Source organism: Pipistrellus kuhlii, unplaced genomic scaffold, assembly GCF_014108245.1.
Source record: "Pipistrellus kuhlii isolate mPipKuh1 unplaced genomic scaffold, mPipKuh1.p scaffold_m20_p_5, whole genome shotgun sequence".
Classification (NCBI taxonomy): Eukaryota; Metazoa; Chordata; class Mammalia; order Chiroptera; family Vespertilionidae; genus Pipistrellus; species Pipistrellus kuhlii.
Genome location: NW_023425551.1, coordinates 80797846 through 80821916, shown reverse-complemented (window position 1 = coordinate 80821916; position 24071 = coordinate 80797846). Strand labels below are relative to the sequence as shown.

The window sequence follows — 24071 nt, the reverse complement described above, 5'->3', positions numbered from 1 at the left end:
CGCGCGCCTCGGGCCGCCGGAGCCGCCGGCGCTGCGCTATCTCTGCGTCGCCCGCTCGGGGCCGGCGCCCGCGGCCCGCGCAGGTGGGTGGGATCGCGGCGGAGACGGAGCGCGCCGGCAGCGGCGGGAGAGCGCCATGGCAGCGGCATCCAGTCCCCGCGCCGCGGCGAGGTGACGAGCTGCCTCTTCACGGCTGAGGAGGCCACCGCCGCCCACTCGCCTTCCACGCGGGACGCGGCTCCGGCATGGCCGGGATCATTAAGAAGCAGATCCTGAAGCACCTGTCCCGGTGAGAGCGCCCTCCCGCCGCGGTCCCGGGCCCTGCCTCAGCCCCTTCGACTCCCCTCCCGGCCGCCGCGCCCCCGGCCGGCCTCCCTCTCTTCAGCTCCGAGTCCGGACTCCGAGCGGCCCCCGCCTCAGCTCGAGCCGGACCGTCTTCCTCCCGCCCCGCTGGCCCCGGCTGTGGTCACCATCTGCTCTTCCGTCGCCCTGGGCCCTTGCGCTGGTGCCCGGCACCCCCTTCCCTCCGCATCCTACCAGCTCCTCTCTCCCCGCGACCATCAGGCTCCCCGGCGGCCACCCTCCCCTCAGTTCCCACCCCTCCGAGCGGGTCACGCCGACCTCCCATGCACGTGACCGTCCCTCCGAGGCCCCCACGGCTGCACCCTTTCCTGCCCGCCCAGCTGTTTCCTCCCCCGCCCCCTCCTGCTGGGACCCGCCGCGCCCCCCCCCCCCTCCCAGCCCTCCCAGCCGCTCTCCTTCCCGGGACTGCTCCACACCAGCCCCTGCATCCTCGGCCGTTCTCAGTAACCCTCGCACCCAGCCCTTCATGACCGCTTTTCCACTCCGATGTCTAACTCCAAGGCTGGTTTCTCCTTCCCAGAAGCTCCCAGCTCCTCCTCTGGGTCGCCCGGCTGACCCTGTTGCATCACCTTGGAAAAGATGTCCCCGCACCCAGGGCCGCTCCTTTGATCTCCCTGCTCCCTCCTTGGCTCCTCTTCTCATTACACAGGCTAATGGGGACAGGTCAGGAGAGTTGGGCATAAAGTTTCAGCAACCTCCCCTTTAATACGTGGAGGTTTTTGACAGCCTGTGAAAAGAGCGAACCGTGTCCGCCTCTGCTTTGAAGCCATTTTTTAAGCCATTACCGTAATGCCCGTCAGTAATGTGGGCAGAGAGGGTGGCAGGCAATACCGTTTGCAGGTGTAACTGGGTAACTGCTGACCCCTGTGTTACTACTGGGGATTGTCAGAACCGGTGGCCACAAACATTGGAAGCTAGGCTTTCGCTCAATGTTCTCTCCTTATTCCCAGCGGGGCTTGGTGATGCCGGGATACCCTCAGCCAGCTCTGGATCTCAGGTGCAGAGAGATTCAAGCCGAGGCCACAGTGGTCAGCGGTTCTCAGGGGATGGGAGGAGGGGGAGGAGCCAGTGGAGACGGGACAGCGGCCTTGCACTGATTGTCCTCCCTGGGCTTCTCCCTGTTGGTGAGCAGTATGTGGACACTATTGCCGCCACCGCGTCCCCTCTTCTGGTTGGCACTCTGACTTATTTACTGTTACTTTAATTTTAGACTTTAATTAGTCATAGGTTGAGATACACCTTTTAATCACCACGTTATAAAAATAAAAGCAGGTTGGCCGCTGGAGCCAGAAAGTGCCTTTGGATCCTTTGCTAGGAGTAACCCCTTAATATATTCTTTTCAGGTAGTACTGTTTTCATGTGGATGTTCCATGGGTTTGGTTTTTCTGTGTAAATATTTAAATAGAAGTAGGACTAATGATAATTTGGATGAATATAGAATTGGAATTTTAGAGTTTAGAGATGATCTCACCTAACAAAATATTGTATTTAAGAGCCTAGACCTTTCCTAGTTTACTCTATTCAGCTGTAAAATGAGGGCAATAATAGTATCTAACTTAAAATGTTATTGTGAAGTTTGCATGAATTAATATAGATAAGGATTTAGCACAGTGCCTTGCACATAGTGAGTACTCAATAAAATACAATGCATGGTTTAATTTTGGGGCCTCTGCTTGTGTGACAGCAACAAATACAAGTCAGACTTTTCCAGAAAAATCAATTTTTATGAACAGTTAATTTTTTAATATATGGTCCTGGGTGGTTGGGTATGAACCCCTAAAGCACATGCTTGAACCCTGCAAGGCATTCTGGACCCAGGTGAATAGTCCATTACTGTTCCACCTCTCCTGTTAGGCTGAGGAAACAGCCTGGAGAGGACACCTCCTGCAGTGGAAGGTGTGCAATGGAAGAAAACCCACCTCCTACTGCTGTACTTTCCCCTGGAGGACCCACATGTCCCGATGCGGATAGGGTTTTTAAAGAGGAAACTTAATCGTCTATGCTAACGTATTCAATGAATCCTTAGTGAACAAGCTATCTCTTTTAGATGAAGTAGGAATAGATACAGCAGACATTGGGAGAAATTGCTGGTTTCTTCAAGGTTGGGTGGTTGGTTGAGGAGGAGGAGGAGGAAGTTATTCAGGGCTCCAGGGAGAGGTCTGGGACTTTTGCTTGGTTGAAGGAAAGGTCAAACTCCCGGGGCCTTTATATTTGTTTGACTTGAAATAACTGGCCAAGCATGTGTGACATTTGTGTCTCTATGGTCTCTGCTGAACCCGCAGAGGCTGGCCTGCCTGAGGGAACTAGCTTCCCTGGCTTGCCAAACCTGAGGGGGAGAGAGGAGAGAAAGAGACCGAGTTACTAGGCTAAGTAAACATTTGTAGGCGTTTAATAAGTACTTGTTGCTGATGATGACAGAGCCACTTGACTTGGAGGGAAGTGTCTGATAGCAGGAAAGATATCCCAGTGACTTCCATAGTATGTTTAATTTTAGTCACGAAGTTTCAGATATTGAAGTGTCTTGTTGGAATGCGTCTTCTTTCTTAGTAGAGTATTTTGGTAAACAAGATTTGAGGGAAGTGCTATTTAAAATATTTTTGTTAAGTGCCTACCGTAGACAAGGCACTGGTCTGGGCACTGGGGATGCCGCAGGGAAGAAATATAAACATCCTTTAAGGCTTTCACCTATGGTTTGGATAATTGTTGGGTAATACAAGTAGCTTCAATGCACAAAATTCATTTAAATAGATCCAGGAGACCCTCACTTAGAAACAAAAGTGATTATTTAGAAAACATCCAAATTGATTTTTCACTAAGTTAGATTTTTCTTGTTTTAGTTAATGACCTTAGCTATGACCTTTTATTACACAAGTAAGAGGAAATCTGATTGTGAAGTACCATAAGTCAGGGGACTATAGTTCATGGAAAGAGCAAGGACTCTGGAGCCAAACAAGCCAGACTCACCTTCCAGCTCTGCCACTTTAATGAACAAGCAGCCTTTCTGAGCCTAGTGTTCTCTGTAAAAGATGAGAATAAGGAAGAATACTATATACCCAGCAGATTTTTTTTGAGGATTGGGGATAAAGTATTGTAGTACTTGGTATGTAAATAGGGTTTATAAAAAGTAGCTATTATAACATGGCTAGAGAAGTTAGGAACACTAATCACAGTGTGAATGACAGCAACCCTCCTGACTGGCTATTTTAGAAACCAATTAGAAGTCTTAATTATTTACTCCAAATAGTTGCAGGAAATAATGACCTTGAGTGACAAAGACATAGCTGATAAACATGGTAGGTATTTAAAAAATATAAACATAGCCGAAACCGGTTTGGCTCAGTGGTAGAGCATCAGTCTTCGGACTGAAAGGTCCCAGGTTTGATTCAGGTCAAGGGCATGTACATTGGTTGTGGGCACATCCCCCCGGTAGGGGGTGTGCAAGAGGCAGCTGGTCAATGTTTCTCTCTCATCGACGTTTCTAGCTCTCTATCTCTCTCCCTTCCTCTTTGTAAAAAATCAATAAAATATATTAAAAAAAATAAAAAATATAAACATTAGGTGAAATTCAGAATCCTTATGGAGAATAAGAGAGTCTCACTGTGCCCAGCCCTGTTAGTTCCTGATCAGTGCCTCCACTTGTTACTATGCTTCTCTTTCTATCTTTCTTTCTTTTTTTTTTTTTTTTTTTTTTTTTTTTAGTAATATATTTTTATTGATTTCAGAGAGGAAGGGAGAGGGAGAGAGAGATAGGAACATCAATGAAGAGAGAGAATCATTAATTGGCTGCCTCCTGTACACTGGGGATTGAGCCTGAAACCCAGGCAGTTGTCCTTGCGGAATCGAACCCGGGACCCTTCAGTCCACAGGCTGACACTTTATCCACTGAGCCAAACCAGCCAGGGCTCATTTAGTATTCTTTCCCCTGAAGAGCTCATCGTGGCCACCCCTGGTAGACAGTGGTGAGCTGAAGGCTCACAGAGGCTAACTGCTTGTCCAGGGTCTGTGTAGGTGAAGGTTGGTAGGATTAGTCTCAACTTCTAAGTCATGCTCCTTTATTGTCACCTTCCCTTCCCAAATACTTATTTTATGCATTTCCTAGTAATAGTCAAATCATATGTCTTTGTTTCCCTTTCTTACGTTGCTTCAGAATATAGTGCTTTTATTTACTTAGAAAATAATAATAAGAGCCAACTGTGCAAATAAGCACTTTATAAGTCTTAGGACTATTTAAGCCTCAAACTAACTAAATAAGATAGATATTAAGCCCATTTTATAAAGAAACTAGAGGCCCGATGCACGAAATTTGTGTAAGAGTAGACCTTCCTTCCCCGGCTGCCTGCACTGGCTTCCCTCTGGCACCCGGGACCAGGCTTCCTTCTGGCAGCCAGCAGGCACCTGGGACCCCTGGCTTCCCTCACAGCCCAGCTTCGCCCAAAAGGTCATCTGGAAGGACGTCTGGTCTAATTAGCATATTATGTTTTTATTTTCATAGGTGAGGCACAGAGAGGGTAAATAACTTGCCCAAAGTCATAACTAATAAGTGATAGAACTGGATTCAAATACAGGCACTTTGATTTCTGAGCTGTGCTTCTTAACCTGCTCTGCTGCTATGCTGTAATGATTCTCATCTGTTGAGTATTTTAAACCGAGCATACCCTTATCACCAGTACCCACATGAAGGAATAATATTACCAGCACCCAAGAAGCCCCCTTGTGTCTCTGTTCATCATTACCTCCACTTAGGGTAACCACTGTCCTGATTTCTAGCTGTTTAGATTAATTTTGTCTTTTTATGTTTTATGTAAATGGATCACATAGTATGTATAGTTTTATATCTGGCTTCTTTAGCTCAACATTATTTTTGTGAGATTAATCCCGATTGTTGCATCAATGTATAGATCCTCCATTTTCATTACTGTATAGTATTGTAATTATTTATCCATTTTATTGTGTGTTTTTTTTTGCTGGTTACTATATATATTTCAGCATAATTGAGTATGAAAAATTAAACCAAGGTTCTCATGACTTAAGAATACATTGTAAGTTACCAACCAAAAGTTGTGGCCCAAGCATCTGTAATCATCTGTAGAACTTAGGCTTTTACAGCTCCTCTGATTTTCCTTCTGGTTTTCTCTTTCCTTCTAGTGGTAGAATTTCCAGTCAGTCAACTTTCCTGTAGTTCTGGATAATGTCCATTTTGTGTTTTAGTTGTATTTTTTGAAATTGTGCAAAGCTGTAGTTAGGCGTTTATTTATGCCACCATCTTGGTTTCCATTTTATTGTTAATAATGCACGTTTGGATAGTTTCCCAGGTTAGGGCTATGATGAGTAGTGCTGTTGGGAATGTGTGTCCTTTGGTGAACAAATGTACACATATCTGTTGGGGGTTTAGTAAGAGTGGATGTCTGGTTTGTAGGATATGCATATATTACATTTTAATAGATACTGCCAAAGGTTTTCCAAAGTGTCTATATCAATTTATACTTTTACCCAGAAGTGTATGGGAAATATGATTGTTCTACATCTTGCCAACACTTGGTATTTTTCATTTTAGCCATTCTGGTGGATATGTTTTGAAATTTTTTTTAATGTATATTTTCATGATTTTTTACAGAGAGGAAAGGAGAAAGATAGAAAGTTAGAAACATTGATCAGCTGCCTCATGCACATCCCCCACTGGAGATGTACCCACAACCAAGGTACATGCCCTTGACCAGAATTGAACCCGGGATCCTTGAGTCCACAGGCCGATGCTCTATCTACTGAGCCAAACCAGTCAGGACTTTTTGTTTTTAAAAAAATATATTTTATTGATATTTTTATAGAGAGAGGAAGGGAGAGGGATAGAGAGTTACAAACATTGATGAGAAATATCAATCAGCTGCCTCCTGCACGCCCCCTACTGGGGATGTGCCTATAACCAGGGTACATGCCCTTGACCAGAATCGAACCTGCACCCTTCAGCCCATAGGCCGATGCTCCACCCACTGAGCCAGACTGATCAGGACTAAACAATAGTTTTTAAAAAATATTTTTAAAAATTGATTTTAGAGAGAAAGGAAGGTAAAAGGAGAGAGAAACCTCAGTGTGAGAGAGAGATCACCTGCCTTCTGCATGGAATTGAGCCACAACCTGGACATGTGTCCTGACTGGAAATTGAACTAGCGACCTTTCAGTTCCAAGGATGATGCTCAACCAACTAAGCCACACTGGCCCAGGCTATGCAGAAGTTGTTTGGGTTTTTTAAAATTTTAATTTTTAAAATATGTTTGTATTGATTTCAGAGAGGAAGAAGGAAAAGAGATAGAAACATCAATGATGAGAGAGAATCATTGATCTGCTGCCTCTTTCATGCCCCATACTTGGGATTGAGCCTGCAACCCAGGCATATGCCCTGACCAAGAATTGAACCTTGACCTCCTGGTTCATACGTTGACACTCAACCACTGACCCATGCTGGCTGGGCAAGATTTGAATGAATGCTGGGTTAAGTCCCATCTCTGCCATTTACTTAGTCTTAGCTCTACCACTGGATAGCTGTGATTCTGGGACAAGTTGTTTAACTTTATGACCATTTGCAAATTATAAATTTAGACTAAAGATTAAGACCTTTTCTAGAAGTTCAGTGAACCTGCACATCTAAGAATTCCCACTTTTCAACATTGCACATTTTTATGATGTCTTTGAGTCTTTCTCTGTTGTCTCTGGCAGATTACAGTCCTTTGGCAGAAATTAAACCTGATCAAAATCTGTTTTTCCAACTCAGTTTCATCTTAGCTTCTATGCTCTGTAACAGTAACAGATGGCCAGAAAATGTTTTCCCACATCCTGGAAGTGGAATAAATAGCAGGCTTCCATTAGCCTTGTCAGCCACCCTTGGTCTCAGTGATATAATCCTCAATTAGGAACACAAATGCTGAGTAAAGTTTGTGCCAGAGACTTTAGGGTGGTCTCAGATCAGATCTCATTAGTGGTCTCCCTGGTTGAACAGATCTCTGCAAAATTCACCCACAACGGATCACCTTTTTTACTTATTTTTTGTTATTACTATAAAATGCAGACAAATTCAGTTGAAGAATTCTTACTGCCTTTTTTTTTTTTTAAGAAAGTAATAGAGTAATATTCATTTTTTATGAATATGAAACTAAATTGCTAAATTTAAAAGCAGTTATATGTTATATTACTCTTCCTGCTATGGGAGAACAGCCGTGGTGGTAGAGCAGACCTGCATGTGCCATCACAGTCCTTAGAGCAGACTAAGAGTTCTTGGTTATTCAGCTTTTCATGATTACTTGCACATTGGATGATAGAGTTGATGGCATGGTCTCTTTTAGTTTCTTGGGAGAGATTGGGATAGTTTGCTGGAATGGTGGTGAATTAGCCTTGGGCATACTTAAAGAAGATTTTATTAATCTGCTTGAGTTGGAAGAGTTTAGAAAAGTTTTTGATGGAGTTAAACTATAACTTTGTCCATCAACGTTTAAATTTATTCTTCTCATACCGGTTAAGCAGTCCATGATAGGTTGTAAAAAGGGAAAGGATGTACTCCACCCATTTCTGAGACAACTTGTAAATCTGTCTTGTGCCAGGTGTGTTTTGGAGGAACACAGTATTAAGAGTTGTTAGTAGAAGTAAGACAACCCAGTGAGCACACCTGGGTTCATGCTCGCCTCTGCCTCTTCCTGCCCTGTTACCTTGAGCAAATTACTTCCCATCTGAACCCCATGTTTTTCCTCTTTGAAATGGGAAAAATGAAGTATAGTGAAGGCTAATGGAAATAATGTATTTAAGTTCCTTAGTTCAGTGCTGTGTACAAAGTAAAACGTCATTATCTTTAGCAGTCTGGTTCTACTAGTCCAGGTTAGGGGATGAGGCTTTTCCAAAACCATTTGTGTTTTACAAAGTAAATTGTTTTTTTAAAATATTATTTATTTATTTTTTAAAAATATATTTTATTGATTTTTAATTTTATTTTTTATATATATATTGTTTTTATTAATTTATTATCTGTGTACATATTTTAACATTGCCCTCCCTCTCATACATACCCTCCCTCCCCAGAGTTTGTGTCCATTGGTTGTACTTATATTCATGTATTCAAGTCCTTCGGTTGATCTCTTATCTCCCCCAGATATCCCTACCCTTCCTGCTGTAATTTGACAGTCTGCTTGTTGCTTTACTGTCTTTATATCTGTCTTTTGGTTCATCAGTTTATGATGTTCTTTAATATCCATAAATGAGTGAGGTCATGTGGTATTTCTCTTTCATTGACTGGCTTATTTCACTCAGCATGATGTTCTCTAATTCTATCCAGATTGCTGCAAATGATGAGAATTCCTTTTTTTTAATGGCAGCATAGTATTTCATTGTGTAGATATACCGTAGTTTTTTTATCCAATCCTCTGCTGACGGGCACCTAGGCTGTTTCCAAATTCTAGGTATTGTAGATTGTGCTGCTATGAATAGAGGAGTGCATATATCCTTTCTGATTGGTGTTTCTAGTTTCTTGGGATATATTCCTAGGAGTGAGATTACTGGGTCAAATGGGAGTTCCATTTTCAGTTTTTTGAGGGAACTCCATACTGTCCTTCACAGTGGTTGCACCAGTCTGCATTCCCACCAGCAGTGCACAAGGGTTCCTTTTTCTCCACAACCTCGCCAACACTTGTCGTTTGTTGATTTGTTGATGTTGGCTATTCTGACAGGTGTGAGATGGTACTGCATTGTTGTTTTGATTTGCATCTCTTGGATAGTTAGTGACTTTGAACATGTTTTCATGTGCCTCTTGGCCTTCCTTCTGTCTTCTTTTGAAAATATTCTATTTAGGTCCATTGCCCATTTTTTAATTGGATTGTTCATTTTCCTTTTATTTAGTTGTACAAAGCAAATTGTTTTTAAATGACTCTTAGTTGACCAAAGGACATTGATCTAGCCTAGTCTATAGGATAAAAAGACATAAAATTATTGTAAGCTGTGTGTCTATCTCCATGCTCAGCAGTGGCCTAGAAAAAAAAAAGTTAAGTCAGCGTTCTTGTATTTCCAGGTAGAGTAAAAATATCTGGGGAAAAAGTTAAGAGGGATTGTGTAACTAGGTAGAGATTGAAGAAGGTAATCTCTGTAGAAATTCTGTATTCTAATAGTCAAAATTATATATGAAAAGGAAGTTTATCCTGTCACTTGCTTATTGTTCTGTGTCCTACTTGGAAATACAAATGATCACTTTTCATTCAGGGCCTAATTCACTTTGGGGTGGGAAGACAGGTTTTGTGCTTTTCCTGTTCCCTGTGTTAGTGCTGTTGACCAGGGCGGTGTGCCAGGAGGCTGCTGAACAGTCCTCCCTGAGGTGAGTCTCCAGTCCTGGCTGGCTGGAGTTCACACACATGCCATCATCTCCAAGACAATCAGAGACATAAGTCCCACCTGGTTGCTGTGAGAACTGCCTTTTAATTCAAGTGAGGTGGGTTAAACAGTTTGCCTAAAGTCACAGCACAGTACTGGTAAGTGACAGAGCCACATTTTGAGCCCAAGTCTAACTTTAAAGCCTGTGCTCTAACCAAGCCATAATAAGAATAGAAGTTGAAAACTTTGTTCGTAAAGAATGGATTTATTCATCTCTTTTCCATCTGCAGCCTCTGGCTTTCTCTTCCTTAACGTATTTTAGCTGGTTAACTGAAACCTCAAATTAAAGCACTCTCAAAGTTTGGAGAACCGAAGAAATCATCTTGGGTTTATTAAAAAATCTGATTCCTTACCCAACTTCCCATTGTGATTCTGCATATCCGGGATGTGGCCTTATGATCTGCATGTTAAACATACCAAAGTGATGCCATCCACTGGATCAGAGGCACATAGTTTGTCACACATTGCCCAAAATACTGGCAAGGTTAAGATGAAATGTAACACAATCTCATACTTTTTAATTCAAGGCTTCGAAAATGACATTTATTTTGTATGGAGATGTAAGTAGTTAGAATTTGCATAGAATACAATGTAGAAATTGGATCTGTGACACCTATTGAGTATAATCACTCTGAGAATGTCAGTGGAGCAAGCAGTGTAGCTCATTTTTGAGCTGTTTGTTTCACTTTATTCGAAGTATGTTCCTCTTTCTTCAGAGAATATACTTGAAAAAGTCCATATCACTTTCTTTTCTTAAAAATGCCTTTTTATCACCAGGAAAAGTAGTCTATTTAGTGATTCTAGACTTTTCTCTCCCCTTTCCTGCGTATTAAAGGGATCCTTACTTCCATCTTTGATAGTGGCCATTCCCTCTATGTCTCAGCTGTGGTAGAAAGATAGGGTCTTACCAGAATCTGTGGTGAGGACATGAGGAAACATAATTTTCACAAACTAATTTTATGTCTTCAAATATTCTTATCTTTAAGACAAATACTTCTGAAGGATGCCCGCCCCAAATTCTGAGCGGATGTGGCTTTCCTGAATATTTAACAGTAAAGGAATGGCTGCTAGGAAGAAGTAATAATTGTAATATCTTTTAAAAAATATGTTTCTATTGATTTTTTTTAGAGAGAAGGAGAGCGACGCCCCCTACTGGGGATGGGGCCCAAAAGCCGGGCATATGCCCTGACTGGGAGCTCTTGATGCAAGGAACAATACTCAACAGAGCCACACCAGCCAGGGCATAATTGTAATATCTTATTTAAATACACATGGACTTGAAAGAAATAATAAATAAATACAAAAGGGACTTGAAAAAGAAAGCCTGCCTATACTTAGTGATTACAAATAATGCTGAGTTGTTTCCTACTTTTCTTTCCATCCCTCAGGACTATGTTGCCTCCAAATTTCTCAAGTGGGTGTGCATTATATATCTTCTTTTTCTTTTGGTGGTTGTTTCATGTAGTGGAAGTATTAAGATGTTCTTTTTTCTCTTTCACAACCCAGTCCTGTTTCCAGGCTGGTAGCCATTCCTTACAGGAAAAGAGGAATCCTTTCCCTCTGTGGCAAGTTAGTTTCTAGATGATAAGAGCCATTAGGGAAAGCTTGTCTTTTTGAATCTAAGAACAAAATTGGTTTATATTCAGTAAATAAATATTTAAATTTCTTTTATTAATTAAAATCAGTAAAAGTATGTCTAAGAGTCTGGGATTTTACTATACCCTGTATAGAAGCTAATAGCCTGTTACAGTTCATGTAAGTGGCGGAACACATGAGATTCCTGGATCAGAGACAAAAGACCTAATTACTTATAGCCTAGCAAGCAGCATAAGCTTATGTTTACAATTAGTCCCCATGCCCCAAGTTCCATGGGAGTGACATGAATGGGTCCAGATAGATGCCTGCACACATGTTACAGGAGTAGAACGTTGAATTTGGGAAACCCATTCCTTTTGGTAAATGGTTAAAAAGCCTACTCTTTGTTCTGGAGGGGACATTATCTCTCAAAGCTGCTCTTTGCAACGCAATCCTGAGAAGTGGCCTGGGTAAGGAGTGGTCAGGATCGTGCATTTTTGCTATAGCGAGCAAGACAGTAGCAGTATGAGAGACTCATGGCTGAGTGGTTCTCTCAGTAGTAAGTATATACAATAGGTAATTGGCAGAAATCTTAAAAGGATTTATTATTAAACTAGAGGCCCAGTGCACAGGGGTGGGGAGTGGGGTTCCTCAGCCTGGCCTGCATCCTCTCGCAATTTGGGACCCCTTGGGAGATGTCCGACTGCTGGTTTAGACCCAGTCCTGCAGGGATCCCAGGGCCTAAACTGGCAGTTAGACATCCCTCTTGCAATGTAGGACCTTTGGTTCCTAACTGCTCGCCTGCCTGTCTGATCGCCCCTAACTGCTCGCCTGCCTGCCTGATGGCTCTTAACCACTCTGCCTGTCTGATTGCCCCTAACTCCTCTGCCTTGGCCCCCCGCTGCCACGGCTTTGTCCAGAAGGATGTCCAGAATGACACCAGAAGGTCATATAGCTGTGTAGTCTAATTAGCATATTATACTTTTATTATTATGGTTACCATATAAAAAGGTAAAAAGAGTAATATAATGAACAGCCATACAGTCACCTCCCAGCTCCATTGAGAAATAAGTATTATCCATATAGTTGAAGCTTCCTGTGGACCCCTTCCGTTATCCCACATATAAGCACTTTTCCTGAATTTTTTTATCATGCCAGTGCATTCCTATGTATCCCTTATTAATATACAACATTGTTTTGCACATTTATAAATTTCTAAAATTGTTTTTTAAAAAAATATATTTTATTGATATTTCACAGAGAGGAGGAAGGGAGAGAGATAGAGAGTCAGAAACATCGATGAGAAACATCGACCAGCTGCCTCTTGCACACCCCCTACCGGGGATGTGCCCGCAACCAATGCACATGCCCTTGACCAGAATTGAACCTGGGACCTTTCAGTCCTCAGACCGATGCTCTACCACTGAGCCAAACCGGCTTCGGCTCTAAAATTGTTTTTATTGTCGTTTGAATTATTGTTAGAGTCTTTGAACACAATACCATTTTGAGCATTGTAGAAAAAAATTCAAGATAAAACTCTTACATGTCATGATCTTATGGTTTAAGGAAAACCAAAAACACTAGAAACACAGCTTAGTAAAAGAAAAGGATATGGATGAGAAATAAAAAATTGGTAAAATATATATACATATATATAATATTTTTATTGATTTCAGAGGGAGAGAGAGATAGAAACATCAGTGATGAGAGAGAATCATTGATTGACTATCTTCCATACACCCAACACTGGGGATTAAGCCCGCAACCCAGGCATGTGCCCTGCCCAGGAATCCAACCTTGACCTTCTGGTTCATAGGTTGATGCTCAACCAGAGCTATGCTAGCTGGGTGGTAAACAATATGTGTTAATCTAAAGTCAACTATTAGCATCTAATATATGTAAGGGCTAAGTATAGTTACAGTGGAGGATCAAATACAATTAATTACTGTGTTGAAAATAGTAATTATGAGAGGCGTAACAGTGAGAAAGAATGACAGGGGTAAGACTCATCTAGATAGTTTGTCCTACAGGAGAGCAGGTTATGCTACGAAGAACTGGCCTTAAATTGATCAGCCAAAAGAGATGAGAGAAGGGAGCTGGCACTAGTTAGCCAGCAGTGTAATTAGCTAAAAGTTACGGTACAAAAAAAAAAAGTTACGGTAAATAGGCCCAGAATTCTGCCAGGTAGCCATTTAGATTAGGAGGGATGGCTAAGACTAAGCCCCTGACTTCAAAGAGCTTAACATCTAATTGCTCAGGGGTGGATGCACATGGGAGAATTAGAGGATATCCTAATATCCTAAAAATTTTTTAAACTTTTTTTTTTTTTTTTTGATTTCAGAGAGGAAAGGAGAGGAAGGGAGTGAAACATCAATTATGAAAGGGAATCATTGGTTGGCTGCCTCCTGAACGCTGGACTGAGCCCACAACCCAGGCATGTGCCCTTGACTGGAATCGAACCTGAGACCTTTCTGTCTGCAGGCCGATGCGCCATCCATTCAGCCAAACCAGCTAGGGCAACCCTAATTGTTTAATATGCGTTGCAGCAGTTAGGGAAAGAAAGCCTCAGTAAGCAGTCTTGAGTTGGGCCTTGAATGGCAGAAAAGGGAGTGGGTGAGAACACATGAGCAAAGACTAGACCGTGAACGTAGACTAGTGAGAAGATTGGCCTGTGTGAATTGTTTATGTCCAGGCCACTTGACCTATAGAATTTCCCATGGTCTGAAACTTCCTGATTGCACACTTTGAGAGTGCAACTCAGCAGTTTTTCTCTGTCCTGTATTTTATGCAAATTAACAACTGGACCCTGTGAGTAGCATGATGAGATTCAGGTAGTCTTACCCTTTGGCAAGACTAGGTAGAGGTCATGTATTTTATAACATCAAAGGTATGTGTAAGGGGCCGGAGTTCATTTTACTCTACTTAACAAGCTAATAATTAGCCTCTTACTGTTTCATATTTTATTTTATTTTGTAAATAAATAATTTTTTTAAACAGAAAGGTTTATTTTTATTTTTATTGATTTTTCGCAGAGGGGAAGGGAAAGGGATAAAGAGAGCCAGAAACATCGATGAGAGAGATACATCGACCAGCTGCCTCCTGCACAGCCCCCTCCGGGGATGTGCCCGCAACCAATGTACATGCCCTTGAGCGGAATCGAACCTGGGACCTTTCAGTCCGCAGACGACGCTCTATCCACTGAGCCAAACTGGTTTCGGCTGTTTCATATTTTAACTTATAGGCTTTTGATATTTCTGAATCCCCATATAAAAACCTCCTCTTCTGTTGTTTCAAGTAGTGTTAAAAAATACTAGTGCTTATCCTCCCCCCATAGCCTACACCCTTTTATTTGGACTTTTTTTTTTCATTTGTTACCCCATCTTAATTTGGATTCCTTTCCCGGCAGTTTCTTCTAAGTGCAGGGTCCCTGTCCTGAGAAGAAGCCTGGGTTAGTTATATGAGTTTATAGGGCTAGACTGCTTCAGCTACTTTGGGCCACACAGTGGACAGAACCCCTCCAGTTTCAAATGCTATTCTCAAGTTGGTCACATTGTCTTACATTTAAGACTTGGTTGGCTTGGGGTTCTTCTGTTCTCTGGTCTGTCAGATGTCTTATTGCTTCTCTCTATGTAGATCTGCACAGCTGCTTATAGCACTCATGTCTTGTGGCTGTTGATGTTTTTGCTCTCTTGCTTGTATGGGCGGTGGGTTATAAGGATGCTTTATTTTAGTGTTATTTTTAAAAAATTCGCACCCACAAGGGGGTGGGAGGAGAGAAACATTGATTGGTTGCCTTCATAAGTACCCTGACTGGGATCGAACCCACAACTTATCAGTGCATGGGATGATGCTCAACCAATGCAGTTGGGCTGTCCACTACAGTTGGGCTGTCCATGGGCTTTTTGTGTTGCTGTGTAATTGATCTGTGTGTGTGTGTGTGTGTGTGTGTTTTGTTTTGTTTTTTGTTTTTTGGTCTCTTCCTGTCCCCTGTCCCCCATGCTCTGTCTGTTTTTATATGGGGATTCAGAAATATCAAAAGCCTATGATGCTGCTGCTACAATCATATTCCCAGAATTCCCATTGTAGGCTCTTGAGTGGAAAGATGACACAATCATGAGTACAATGATAGTTATACCCAACATCTTCCGTGGCATAAAGACAGTGTGATTATTAGTTGTTTATTCTTCTCTTTTCTCTAAATTCAGAAGTGTTATTGGCGGTAATGCTGTTTAGCATGTTCCCATGGAAATAATGGGTTCTTATCGTTACTCTTTTCAGGTTCACTAAGAATCTTTCCCCAGACAAAATCAATTTGAGTACCCTGAAAGGGGAGGGTCAGCTGACCAACCTGGAGCTGGATGAAGAGGTTCTACAGAATGTGTTGGAGCTGCCTACCTGGTTAGCCATCACTCGGGTCTACTGCAACAAGGCCTCCATCCGGGTGAGAATGGGGGTCAGAGTGCTGTTGCTTTCTTTGGCCAGCAGGCCTGCCTTCCACAGTCCTGAATCTTTGCTTTTCTCTTGCAGATCCAGTGGACAAAGTTGAAGACGCACCCAATTTGCTTGGTAATGGTTTGTCTTGATTGCAAATAATCCAGGGGATGTCTGTGGTAGAGATTTTTTAAAATTTTCTAATTAATATTTATTGTTCAGATTACAGTTGTTTCTCTCTCTCCTTCCCCCCAATAGTTCCCCTACACTGGTTCCCACCCCACCCTTTGCCTTTACACCCCTCCCCCCCCCACACACACTGTCCCCATTCATAGATGTACGATTTTTGTCCAGTCTATTCTCATACTCCCCACACCCCTTCCCCCCCAAGAATTGTCAGTCCATTTCCTTTCTATCCCCTGATCCTATTATATTCACCAGTTTTATTCTGTTCATCAGACTTTTTAGTCACTTGGTTTTTAGATTCACTTTTTGATAGATATGTACCGTATTTTCCGGCGTATAAGACGACCCCCTAATTTTACAGTTAAAACATAGGTTTAGGCCTATATTCGCTGTATAAGACTACCCCCTACTTCCGAAGCAACACCAGTTCTTTTTTTAATAGACCGCCTCTCTGACTCTGGCCAATCTGAGCAGGCTTTTTTTCGTTTCAAAAGTCGTCTTATATGCCGGAAAATATGGTATTTGTTGTCACTTTGTAGTTCATAACTTTTATCTTTACCTTTTTCTTCTTCCTCCTCTTCTTAAAGAATACCTTTCAGCTGAAACCGGTTTGGCTCAGTGGATAGAGCATCGGTCTGGGGACTGAAAGGTCCCAGGTTCGATTCTGGTCAAGGGCATATACAATGGTTGCAGGCACATCCTGGTAGGGGGTGTGCAAGAGGCAGTTGGTCGATGTTTCTCTCTCATTGACGTTTCTGACTCTCTCTCCCACTCCCTTTCTCTCTGTAAAAAATCAATAAAATATATATTAAAAAAAAAAAAGAATACCTTTTAGCATTTCATATAATACTGGTTTGGTGGTGATGAACTCCTTTAGCTTTTTCTTTTTCTTTCTTTTTTTTTTTAATAAATCTTTATTGTTCAGATTATTACAAATGTGATCCTCTTCCCCCCCTCAATTGCTCCTCTCCACCAGGTTCCCACCCCACCCTCTGTCCTTTCCCCATCCTCCATTGTCCTCATCCATAGGTGCACAGTTTTTGTCCAGTCTCTTCCCGCACCCCCACTCCCCTTTTCCCCGAGAATCGTCAGTCCACTCCCCTTCCATACCTCTGATTCTATTATATTCACCAGTTAATATTGTTCATCAGATTTTTTTAATTCCCTTGGTTTTTAGATTCACTTGTTGATAGTTACGTATTTGTTGATCATAATTTTTATCTTTATCTTCTTCCTCTTCCTAAATAACCTCCTTCAGCAATTCATATAATTCTGGTTTGGCAGTGATGAACTCTTTTAGCTTTTTTTTTTATTTGTGAAGCTCTTTAACTGTCCTTTGATTCTGAGTGATAGCTTTGCTGGGTAGAGTATTTTTGGCTGTAGGTTCTTGCTATTCATCACCTTGAATATTTCTTGCCATTCCCGTCTGGCCTGCATGGTTTTTGTTGAGAAATCAGCTGACAATCGTATGGGTGTTCCTTTATAGGTAACTACCTGCTTTTCTCTTGCTGCTTTTAATATTCTCTCTTTGTCTTTTGTTCTTGGAATTTTAATTATGATGTGACTTGGTGTGGTCCTCCTTGGATTCCTTTTGTTTGGAGTTCTGCGGGCTTCCTGGACTTCTAAGTCTATTTCTTTCCCCAGGTGGGGGAAGTTTTCTGTCACTATTTCTTCCAGTATTCTTTCGGTATCTTGCTCTCTCTCTTCTTCTGGAATCCCCATAATTCTGATGTTGGTTCCCTTGAAGTTGTCCCAGAGGTTTCTTACACTATCTTCAACTTTCTGGATTCTCTTATCTTCTCCCTTCTGCAGAGGAGTGTCCTCTGGCTCTTCGTGTTCTAAATCTTTGTCTTGATTCTTGCGATCTTCCAGTCTGTTTTTAGGACTTTGTATAATATTTTTTATTTCAGACAGTGTTTTCTTCATTTCTTATTGATCCCTTATTATTTCTAGTTGCTCCCTTTTCATATCCTCATAGGTCTCATTTATTTTATCGGCCTTTTTTAGGATATTGTTGAATAACCTTATAACTGTAGTTTTGAACTCAATGTCCAATCTTTTCTTTTCCTCCATCTCCTTCCTTTGTGTCCTTCCTCTTGTCTGCATTTTAGTTGTTTCTCTGATTTGATGGAATAGCTTTGTGTGCTAGGTGTTCTGGTAGAGCCCAGTACCACAGCCTTCCCAGTTACCTGCAGTGGACAGTCTTAGTGTAGCCCTTTGTGGGCTGTGTGTGCAGTCTTGTTGTTAAGCCTTGCTTATTGTTGGTATCACTGGGAAGCGTTGATCTCCAAGCCAATTGGCTGTGAGGATCAGCAGTGTCTCAGCTAGGAGGGTTTCCGTACTCTGCTTGGATAGGGCGGGGTCTCGGGGTGGCGCAGACAATCTTTGGTTCCCTGTCAGTCTCGCCTTAGAAAAGACCTGTTCTTGGAGAGTTTTGGAAGATTGGTTGCAGGCGCGCGCACCTCTTTGGTAAAGGCGCAGACAAGCTTTGGGTTCCTGCCAGTCCCTCCTTAGAGAAAGCCAGCCTCTGGGAGAGCTTCTGTGCTCAGCCAGAGATGGGGCAGAGTCTCGGGTTGGTGCAGACAAACTTTGTTTTCCCTTGGGCTCCTCCCTAAGTCCTGCAGTAATGGCCTCTGGCTTCACACACCTCCGAGAAATCTCTGCCCACTGCCTGACAGTCTGGCCTCTCCCTCTCTGGGGCCTTCTATCAGAACAATAGGCTGATTCTATTTTCCTCTCGAGCAAGAAAGCCAGTTGCACGTTAGCTGTCCGCCCTCTGTGCACACAGGGAGTAAGCCAGTAGCGAACTCAGCCTGGCCCGCCCTCTCTGCACTCCGGGAGTAAGCCAGCAGTAATCTCTGTCCGGCCCTTCCTCTCCCAGGGCCTTTTCGCGCACACAGTTCTCCATACCTTCACAGTTCCTGAGGTTCAGCGTGCTTTCTCTCTCCTTCTCAGATGGCAGAGCCTCCTCTCAGCTAGCCGTCCGGCACTTCAGGGCAATGCCTCCCCTGTTTTTCAGTTCTAAATTCAAATTTGTTGTGGTAGGCTGCATTCGGGTGTCTACTCTATGCTGCCATCTTGGTTTCTCCTCCTTTAGCTTTTTCTTATCTGTGAAGCTCTATCTGACCTTCAATTCAAAATGATAGCTTTGGCCGAAACCGGTTTGGCTCAGTGGTAGAGCGTCGGTCTGCAGACTGAAAGGTCCTGGGTTTGATTCCGGTCAAGGGCATGTACCTTGGTTGCGGGCGCATCCCCGGTGAGGGGTATGCAAGAGACAGCTGGTCAACGTTTCTCTCTCATTGACGTTTCTAGCTCTCTATGTCTCTCCCTTCCTCTCTGTAAAAAATCAATAAAATATATTTTAAAAAATTAAAAACAAAACAAAACAAAACACAAAATGATAGCTTTGCTGGGTAGAATAATCTTGGTTGTAGGTTCTTGCCATTTATCACTTTGAATATTTCTTGCCATTTCCTTCTGGCCTGCATAATTTCTATTGAGAAATCAGCTGACAGTCGTATGGGTGCTCCCTTGTAGGTAACTAACTGTTTTTTCTCTTGCTGCTTTTAATAGTCTCTCTTTATTTTTTGCCCTTGGCATAATAATTATGATGTGTCTTGGTGTGGTCCTCTTTAGTTTGGGGTTCTCTGTACTTCCTGGACTTGTAAGTCTATTTCTTTGACCAAGTAGGGGAAGTTTTCTGTCATTATTTCTTCAAATAGGTCAATATCTTGCTTTCTCTCTTCTTCTGACACCCCCATAATTCAGATGTTAATACACTTAAAGTTGTCTCAGAGGCTTCTTACATTATCTTCATATTTTTTAATTCTTTTTGATTTTTTCTTTTCTGGTTGGATGTTTTTGGCTTCTTTGAATTTCAAATCTTTGACTTGATTCTTGGGTTCCTCTAGTCTACTGTTGCATCTCTGTATATTATTTTTTTATTTCAGTCAGTGTATGCTTAATTTCTAGTTGGTGCTTTTTCATATACTTGAGGGTCTACTAAATTTATCGGTGTTTTTCTAGAAGATTCTTGAGTAACATTATAACTGTAGTTTTGAACTCTATACCCAGTTGTTTGCTTTCCTTCATTTCTTTCATTTGTGACCTGTTTTTTTTTGTCTCCAAATTTTGGCTGCTTCCCTGTTGATAGAGTGGCTTTGTGTGCTAGGTGTCCTATAGGGCCCAATGGCTCAGCCTCCCTAATTACCTGAGGTGGACACTTGGGGCACCCCTTTGTGGGCTGTATGCACAGTCTTATAGTAGTTAAGTCTTGATTGTTGTTGGTATCACTGGGAGGAATTGACCTCCAGGCCAGTTGGCTGTGAGGATCAGTTTTGTCTATGATGGGAGAACTTCTGTGTTGGAGACACCCCTATGAGGCAAGACTTGCTTCAGTGGGGCTTTGGCACTAACTGAGTCTGTCCCCTGAGTGTGTCTTTTATGTACCTGAAGAGTTCTAGTCTGGATAGTCTCTCTCTGACCACTGGATACAGTGGCTCTTGGATCTCTAAGGAGGTGCTGATTTAGCCTGTGCCTAAGGCCACCCAGCAGGAGCCTCAGAGAGATCTGCAGATTCCTCTTCTTTGTTTGGGTTTTGGAGGTGCCCAGATGAGGCCCAGCTGTGAAGCAATGCAAGCTGCTGTCAGCCTCGGGTCTTCTTTTGGAGGGTCTGGGCCTCTTTGACCCAGCTGCAGTATGTTAGGCTTCAGATTGCGAAGGGCCAGGCCATTCATATGCAAAAGCTTTTGCGCACTGCTTGGGTGGGGTTGTAAATTGGGTGGAGCAGGGTCTCGGAATCACCAGCAATGGCTGACGATCAGCCCTGCCTAGTAGAGGTCCTGTGTCTGTGTCCTGTGGCAGCGTGCAGGAACAATGATCTCTGCAAGCACCTCTGAGAGAAAGCCGCCCTTGAGTTCTACCTAATGTCAGACAGTCCAGTTATTCCCCGTATGAATCTGGGCCCTGATAGTCTCACCCGGAACTGGAGTTCAGAGCAGTCGGGAGCTTGTATTTCCCTCCCGATTGAAAAAGACATCAGCATACTCAGTTGACAGCCCTTTCTGCACACACGCCTCCATACCTCTGCACTTCACTTCTGCACCTCTGACCCTCTTCCGAGTTTCAGTGTGCTTTTTTCTTCCCTTCTAGCTGTATAATTTCCACTGAGCCAGCCTTCCTGTGGTTCTGGATGATACCCGTTTTGTCTTTTAGTTGTAGTTTTGAAGTGGTTGTGCACAATAGCAAGTTCAGATGTTTACCTATGCTGCCATTTTGGTTTTAACTTGGGTAGTTTTAAGAGATCCGAGAGAAGATAGGGAGGAGTCCTAATAGGTTGTTCCTTTTGGGAGCCGTAGGTGCTTTATCTGGCCTGTGAGCTTCTCTCTGAGACAGAGTATTGTTTGGACTAGTTCTGGGACTGCTGGGCAGTATAGGAATTAGAGCTGAGACAAGACCCAGGAGCTCTGAGTTGGTTTTGTTTTGTAGTTTTTCATAACAGGTTTTGCTGCGCAGGTACTTAGATTTTCCTATTTTCCCTTAGAATCTTAACAGGAAAAATTGGAAGTTTAGTTAATGCTGACTATTGGGTGACTATCAAATGATAGCTCTTTAGGAACTGATTGGTGCACATTTTTATCCCAAGGACTGGAATACTGAAAGCTGGTAATATCTCTGTAACTTGGATTTATGTTTTCTGCTGGAGCTAATCCCATGCTTGTTATGGAGTTCTTCTGTTAATGGAAGTGAAAGGGAAAAGATGAGACCTCTCTTGGTATTTCAGTTTGTTCCTTCATTCATTCAACAGATATTGTCTGCCCACTGTGAACGTAGCATTCAGCTAGGCACTGGAGCAGGGATGAGTATGACCAGTCTGTGCTATGTGGGTTTTTGTGCGCATGCTTAGCTCTTTGTGGCTTTTATTTCAGTGTCTGGATAAGGTGGAGGTGGAGATGAAGACATGTGAGGAACCGCGGCCTCCCAATGGACAGTCTCCCATTGCTCTTGCTTCAGGACAGAGGTTAGTTGGAAATATTACTGGTCCAGATCATTTTTTAATTAAAGAATAAAAAATTTAAATTATGGAAAATTCAAACATACACTAAAGTAGAGAGAATAATGTAATGAAACCCTATGTACCCCAGATCTAACCACAACAATTATTATTATTATTATTATTATTTTAAAATATATTTTATTGATTTTTTACAGAGAGGAAGGGAGAGGGAGAGAGAGTTAGAAACATCGATGAGAGATAAACACCGACCAGCTGCCTCTTGCACACCCCCTACCGGGGATGTGCCCGTAACCAATGTACATGCCCTTTACCGGAATCGAACCTGGGACCTTTCAGTACGCAGGCCGACGCTCTATCCACTGAGTCAAACCAGTTTCAGCCATTTTATGTTTTTGAACAAATATATAATGACTTTTATCAATCATTATAGTATCATACTGTGTATTTTCAGTGCTCTAAAAATCCTCTGTACCCTACCTATTCAGCCTTTACCTCAACCTCAACTCCTGGCAATCACTGGTCCTTTCACTTTCTAGTTTTTCCTTTTGTTATTTTTTCCTTTTGTTATTTTTTTATTGATTTCAGAGAGAAAGAGAGGAGGAGAGATAGAAACATCAGTGATGAGAGAGAATCATTGATTGGCTGCCTCCTTCATGCCCCACAGTGGGGACCAAGCCTGGGCATGTGCCCTGACCAGGAATCGAACCGTGACCTCCTGGATTATAGGCCGATGCTCAATCACTGAGCCATACTGGTTGGGCTCTAGTTTTTTCTTTTTCAGAATATCATATAGTTGAAATCATATAGTATGGTCCTATTTTTTTAGATTGGCTTATTTCAGTTAGTAATATGCATTTACTGTTCCTGTATGTCTTTTTATGTCTCTCTTGCTCATTTCTTTTTAACACTGAACTGTATTTCATTGTCTGGGTGTACCACAGTTTATCCATTTACCTACTGAAGGAAATTTTGGTAGCTTTCAAACTTTGGAAATTATGAATAAAGGTGCTATAATTGTCCTTTCTAGCATACCCACCCCTAAAGATAATGCTTATTTTGGTTTTTAATACCATATGTTAGTTTTCCCTATTTTACTTATTATTTATTATTATTTTTTAATCCTCATCCGAGGATTAAATTTATTGAATTTCAAGAGAGAGAAACAGGGAGAGAGAGAAAGACATCTGACCTCTTAATATGCCCCGACCAGCAATAAAACCCCCAGCCTAGGTATGTATCCTGACCAGGAATCGAATCCACAATCTTTTTTGGTGTACAGGACAACACTCTAACTGAGCCACCCAGCCAGGACCGGATTTTTTCAATAAATATGTATGGTACTATAAATGAGTTTTCTCTTCCTATGATTTTCTTAATATTATTTTATTTTCTTTAGCTTACTGTATTGTAAGAATACTATATATAATACATATAATATACAAAATGTGTTAATCAAACTGTTCATGTTACTGGTAAGGTTTCCAGTCAACAGTAGGTTCTTAGTAAAGTTTTGGGGAGAATTGAAAGTTAAACATGGATTTCTACTGCATGGGAGAGCCAGTCTCTCTAACCCCAGTTTTGTTCAAGGGTCAACTGCATATGTTTATTTGCTTTAGTTTATAATTCATTCCTCTCCTTGCCATTTCTGGCCTCTCACTGTGGAAGTACAGCTATGGTCTTTGGGATATATTTGATAGGGTAAAGGTTGGGCTGTTCTTCTTCTTCTTCTTCTTCTTTTTTTTTTTTTTTTTAATATATTTTATTGGTTTTTTTTTTACAGAGAGGAAAGGAGAGAGATAGAGAGTTAGAAACATCGATGAGAGAAAGTCATCCATCAGCTGCCTCTTGCACACCCCCTACTGGGGATATGCCTGCAACCAAGGTACATGCCCTTGCCCGGAATCGAACCTGGGACCTTTCAGTTTGCAGACCGACGCTCTATCCACTGAGCCAAACCGGTTTCGGCTGTTCTTCTTTTTTTAATCATCATCTGAGGATATTTTTTCTTTGAGAGGTAGAGAAAAAGAAAGAGAGAAAGAGAGAGAGAAACATCGATGTGAGAGAGCCACACTGACTGGTTGCCTCCTGCATGTACACTAAT

General features: G+C 42.2%; 1 protein-coding gene across 6 annotated transcripts in view; it reads left to right on the top strand.

Moving 5' to 3' along the window:
* UHRF1BP1 (UHRF1 binding protein 1) overlaps positions 1-24071 on the top strand; it is a 55976-nt gene continuing 31905 nt past the window's right edge. For 3 of the 6 annotated variants that reach the window (XM_045572737.1, XM_045572738.1, XM_036415303.2), the window contains exons 1-4: positions 1-289; positions 15616-15778; positions 15865-15903; positions 21882-21973. In XM_045572737.1, the coding sequence (XP_045428693.1) occupies positions 246-289; positions 15616-15778; positions 15865-15903; positions 21882-21973 (338 nt within the window). In that variant the 5' untranslated portion in view covers positions 1-245. Of the gene's footprint in view, positions 290-15615; positions 15779-15863; positions 15904-21881; positions 21974-24071 lie in introns of those variants that run through there. The other 3 variants (XR_004983904.2, XM_036415302.2, XM_036415304.1) reach the window with 3 other exon arrangements.